The sequence below is a fragment of the Quercus suber genome, unplaced genomic scaffold, assembly GCF_002906115.3.
Source record: "Quercus suber isolate HL8 unplaced genomic scaffold, Cork oak 2.0 scaffold_342, whole genome shotgun sequence".
In the NCBI taxonomy this organism is placed as follows: Eukaryota; Viridiplantae; Streptophyta; class Magnoliopsida; order Fagales; family Fagaceae; genus Quercus; species Quercus suber.
Genome location: NW_027069794.1, coordinates 474,169 through 480,103, shown reverse-complemented (window position 1 = coordinate 480,103; position 5,935 = coordinate 474,169). Strand labels below are relative to the sequence as shown.

General features: G+C 37.7%; 1 protein-coding gene across 1 annotated transcript; it reads left to right on the top strand.

Annotated features, from left to right (window-relative positions):
* Window positions 1–8: 8 nt before the first annotated feature.
* On the top strand, window positions 9–2,388 carry LOC136061702 (uncharacterized; the record flags this gene model as incomplete). The annotated part of the gene is given in 1 exon segment (XM_065759802.1): window positions 9–2,388. A coding segment is annotated over 1 exon segment (1,368 nt). The 3' UTR covers window positions 1,498–2,388.
* Between the last annotated feature and the right edge of the window lie 3,547 nt (window positions 2,389–5,935).

The following is a 5,935-nucleotide window of genomic DNA, read 5'->3' as shown; positions in this document are numbered from 1 at the left end:
GGGAATATTTCCATTTGCAAACGTTTTCGGGAAAATAATAAGTTGTTAGAATTTTGTGGGAGGTCGAATAAGGCTGGTGTTTTTGTGGTCATAGCTGAATACTATGGTGGGGCTCGCCGAGGTTGTGTTATGATACCAGCAAGCTCCAACCGTGCAGGTTGGTCTCTATTTCAGAGAGAGTTGAGGAATTTTTTCACTGGTGCTAAACCAAGTTCTATGGCAGATGTATCCTCCAAAAATGGTGGTGGTGGAGGTGGTCTTTCTGTTGGTGGTGACCGGAGTGAGAATCTTTTGTCTGCTTCTGGTAATCAGCAAAAGATCAGGAATTTTGAAAAATTTGGAGCAATTTTGGGGCAGAACGGGATTCCTGGAGTCCCTATAGGAAATGGTTTTGTTTTAAATGGCAATGTTTCAGTCATAAATGGCAGACCCATGCGGGCTTGTACCTTTAAGCTGACTCCTGCTTTTTTGGCTCTGAGAGTGTGTAAGTCTGAGGGCGGGAAACGCACTGTGACTGCTCTGGGTGCAAAGGATGTTAGTTGGCCCAAGATGTCAAGTGGAGGGCCAGAACATTTTAATCAATCTGGTGGGCTTGTCAAAGCCCATCCCGTGGATACAACTTTAGCACTTAAGGGTACTTTGGACAAACCTGGTACATTAAAAGCTTCATTTGATAGTCAGTCTTCGTGGGCCAAAGGGGAGAGCTCGAGAGGAATATCGGAGGTAGTTTCCGGGTCGCCGGTGCCAGCAGCGATGCTGGCGAGTTCGACGGAGGGTTCCGGGTCTCCGGTGACGACGGCGGCGCCGGCGAGTGCAACGGAGGGGTTCGATATTGGGTTTTCTGGTGTGGAGGTGACAAATCGGAGGTTGAGGGACGTAACCCATTCTCCGATAGCTGGTGTTTTGACGGGTGGGGCGACGGCGAGGCCTATGGGTCCCTGGTTTGATGCCCAAAACTCTTTTTCTACTCTGTCATGTCTGGGTAGCGAGGAGGGTCTCTGTTTTGGTAGAAGAGATGACTCCACGGTGGTTTCAGGCGACAAGGGAGTAAAAAGGACCAATCCGATTGTTGAGCCAAGGTCGCCGAGACATTTGGATGGAGCTGAGTACTTGAATCCAGCGGTGGAGTCACGACTTCATGGGGATCATGATGTTGTGGGCTCAGGATCGTTTCTGCCACTGGGTAATTGGTGGGCTGACTCTAATCGTTTTTCTATCTTGGCTAACTCGGGTAGAGAGGGGGATCCTTGGTCTGTGGAGGAAGTGGGTGATGTTTTATCGGAGTCTCAGACCAGGTGTACGACGGTAGTGCCCCACACACTGGTAAGGAGTTTGTTGACGGGTCGCTTAATGGGGGGTCGGAGCTCCTGCTTCTCCCACGGGAGCAAAGTGGAGCGCCTTCTGGTCTTTCTGGCAGTGGGGTGCATGAGAGTGGCCCTTTGGAGTGTGTACCGTTGTCTCAGTGGGATCCTAAGGCTACGAAGGATTTGGTGTTGAACAGGGGGAGGATGAGGGTACTCAGTCTAAATGGGTGTCCAATATGATGAGTAGTTTTTGCAAAATGGTGGGTTTTCCTATTGTAAGGCATGAAGCTCAGTGTGTGGCTTTATTTCGTCTCTTGGAACAAGAATGTCTTGAGGTTGTTAATGAGGGAAGTGGTCGAAGAACTTTTAAACCTGGTCAGAAAGGTCTTAGAGAACTTCGGGGTCTAGTTTCCACTGTAAATTACAATGGCTCTTCTTCTCGTTATAGAGTTTCGTCGAACAGTTTGGGGGCTGTTGGCAGTTTTAAATGACTTTAAGACTTCTTTCTTGGAATGTTAGGGGGTTGAATAATCCCCGAAAGAGAGAGGTTTGCAAGAATCTTCTTAAGGAATGGAGGTGTGATATTGTTTGTCTCCAGGAAACTAAGCTTTCTTCAGTAAGCTCTGCTGTCTTGCGAAGCTTATCGGGTAGTCCTTTCAATGATTGGGCTGTTTTGGACGCGGTTCAATCATCTGGGGGGTTCTGCTGGTCTGGGATAAGCGGGTGGTTGAAAAAATTGATGTGTTGGTTGGTCAGTTTTCAGTTAGTGTTCTTTTTAGGGGTGTTGTGGATGGATTTGAATGGATTTGTACTGGCATTTATGGTCCAAATGCAGACCCTCATAGGGCTGTTTTGTGGGAGGAGTTATCAAGGGTGCGTACTCGTTGGAACAAGTCCTGGTTTTTATTTGGTGATTTCAATGTTATTAGATATCCTTGCGAGAGGCTTGGCTGTGACTCTTTCAGCCCATCCATGTTTGCTTTTTCAGATTTTATAGAAAATAATTTCCTAGTGGATTTACCATTAGAGTTTTTTTTTTTTTTTTTTTTTTTTTTTTTTTTTTTTTTTTTTTTTAAATTTTAAATTTACCCTACAAAAGTAGTGAGAGTGTATTTGAAAGTTGTTTAAATTACTTTAGATATTATTATAGGCAATATTATTAATATTTACAAATTTAATACATTTATTTGTATTTCAATCAAATATTAAATTATATATGATGTTACAGAGTCAAAACCTTCAACCTGTCCTCTTTTATTTATTTATTTTTGAATGGTTTAGTTTTTAAAACCAATTATTGCCCATAGCTGAGGGAATTCACACAAAATTATCATTTTTTTTTTATCACATCCTAATAAGGATTCAAAATAAGTCACAATTCAAAGATGTTTTGTGTGAGAGAAGTAACCTAATTACCAACTCCAAAATTGAAGGTAGCTCTTATTAAATTTTGTGTATAAATATCAAGGCCTTTTGATATGAAGTTTGAACATTTCAAGCAAACAATTTACGAAACTAAAGTAATGCTTTGGTGACTCCACAGTCTTGTGCTTGATGCGACAATAATCCATGATACGTAAAGTATTTTGATACACTGGGTCATGTTCGTGCTCAAATTTCTTGATGCAAACTTCAAAACTCTCCATAATAAAATGTGCCAGTTGTTTTGGGTCATTATCTTTCGACATATTTTAGAGTCTTCGATCTCTTCTTCAAGGCAAAGTTAAAGCTTTTTTTTACATGATCAATTTGAGAGTAATATGGAAACAAGATTGGAAGTGAAAAGGGATGCAAAAGATGTAGAGGCAAGGTTAATAGCTTGCACTCCTACAAGAATAAGGAGAACCAAATCTATCATCAATATCATAAGTTTTCTCATGATTTGTATCCACATTGATCTTACCTACTTTTATGTCAACATGTGATTTTTTTTATTTTTATTAAAGCTAAGAGTGCAATAGTTGTAATTAAACATATGTGATCATAATTTATTAGATCAATGCACTCATTTTACAAGTTTGGTAATAAACATTGGTGTAAAAAAAAAATGATAATCAAGTAATACTAGAATAAAATTAAAAATCTTATTATTTATCAATGAAAATACAACGTAACGGTCGAGTGGAATAACAGGGAGGGATCCCCAATCACCCCCCATAGTAGTAAGTTATACTCCTAAATAACGTAGACACCTCACCCCACCCCAAATCATAATATATAATATTAAATTCAAAGCTCAATTATAATCCAATTTAGTTTCTAATTGTTTTCTAATTTTGAGTCATATGTCCATAGGTTAATTTGGATATGTAATTATTGGATAATTGTTCCTCATTGTCCATTGAGCCTACTCTGAATGATGCCCCCTTTGCCAGATTATTGTTGATGTAATCATGAAAAGCCAAATTTCCAAGAATTTTAGACCAAGCTTTGATAAACTTTGATTTTGGTTATCCCAGTGCCAACTTTTTGACATATTTCTTAATAGAAGTATCCTTGATCCCATTGATAATAAGTGCCATTATTCCTACTTCTGCAACTATAGATGTGCACTTTTACTATTGCTCTCCCACAACCCGTTTTCACAATTTAGGTTGCTCCCATTTCACTCACCGCTATTACGGGAATCACTTTTTAATTATTTAAGGGCTAAGGGTTGAAAGAAACGTCTCCCCATGTCCTATTTCATTATTCTCAAAGGCTCTTGGAATATGAGAATGTAGTTGGTATCAAATAATATCATGTCACCCGTATCAAAATTCAATAAATGAAAGATATGTGCATAAAAATAACCATTCCACTAACACCCCTTATAAGAGTTGTGAAAAAAGTTGATATGGTTATTTTACTCTCGTCTCTTAAATATTATTAGATTTTGATATTGCTAACGTGATATAGTGATATAATTTGATACTAATAAATACTTTTTCATGGAATACACCCAATTCAATCAACTTGTCCCTGTGAGATGATGGACTACCACCCTGCCCAAAGGATAGTGCCGAACCTGGTTTCTTTGATACTCTTGTTACTTCTTTAAAGCTCCACTTCTTCTTCTCTAGAAAGCAATCTCATTCTCTCCCATCTGCTTAGCACAATGGGTTTTACTCACTGTACTGCATCATTCATTTTCTTTTTTCTTCTTACATGCAGCAAGCCTTTAGTTTTTGTATATACATTTTTTTTGCCTTCACACCAATGGCTCATTTTAAACACTAAGAATCTCTCACAGACTTTTCAAATCCTCATCTAAACTTTCCCACCCCAAGCTCTTCCGAAACTCTCTCTCTCTCTCTCTCTCTTATAGAACTTCTCCAACTCAATCCCCTGAGTTGTTCTTGAGTTTGGGGAATTTGTATACCCACTATAATATGCTACATGGTGATGAAGTTGTTGGGTCCCATATTTATGTAGTTGAGTCCCCCTTGAGTGTCACATTGTCGCAAGTTTTCGTGTGCGACAAGGCTAGAGTGATATTAGGGGGATATGGAATGCGACTCCTTTTTGTCTTAATTGGTGTCTTTGGAGAGAACAGAATGCTTGGCATTTTAAGGGGAAAGAATTAAGCATGGAGAACCTGATTTTTTTTTTTTTTTGAGTATTTATATGAGAGGCCAGAGAGATGATTGGGTGGTCATACCTATCCATTTCATGGTCAAAGTTTTGTTTTTGTATCAAAATAGTGTATGTGATATCACATTTTTAAAATTTAATCTAAATGAGAAAACATAACAGAACACTTATAATTTGTAGATGAAAAGGAGGTGCGACTACCTAAGTAAACAGATTAGGGTAACGTAGTAGGTTCTTTCAAGAGTATATAGGAATTGGTTTTACCTTTTGTTTCATTGTGGGATGTGTGGATACTAGGGTTTTTTTTTTTTTTCAACTGTTCCATCTTTTTTATTATCTTATAGTCAGATTCCAAGAAACATGAACACATGATTTCGATTCAGTTTGGCAAGGTCGGTAATAATCCAAGACTTGTAAAGCTAATTCAAGGTTTTGTGGCCAACTGTATAGCTCAATCACATTATTTGATAGCATTGTCAACTGTGCTAAAAAAATATGTTATTTTAATATATCAAAAAATTATTTTATTTATTTTAACACAATTCTAACAATTTGCCCTGTATTACATCTTCAAATTTTTTATTATTTTACTACTTTATTTAAATATTATTTCTTTACTCCTTTATTCTCTTTAATTTCTTTATTAATAGAAGAGAGAAAGTAATAAAATAATACCCAAATTTTCAGCACATTAGCCCTACCCTTCTAATAAAAGTAGAATATCACTATAGTATGTGCCGATTTTTTTTTGGTATTTGGCACATCTCATATAAGTAGGTTTTTTATTTTTTATTTTTTTTTATTGGTGTGCTAAATGCTAAGATTTTTGCATTTAGCACATTTGATGCTACTGCTGACGGGAAACTTGGATTCAAAACCAACACACACACACACACACACACACACACACTTGTTCTAAGCCAAAAAGTTTGAAGTTTTGTGATAATGCCTACTAGTTATGGAACACAGTTTATCAGGTTTAAAATAAGGCAAAAACTTCTCTCGTAGAACTTGAAAAAATAACTGATTCTGAGTACAATTTTACCAATGTTAGAAGG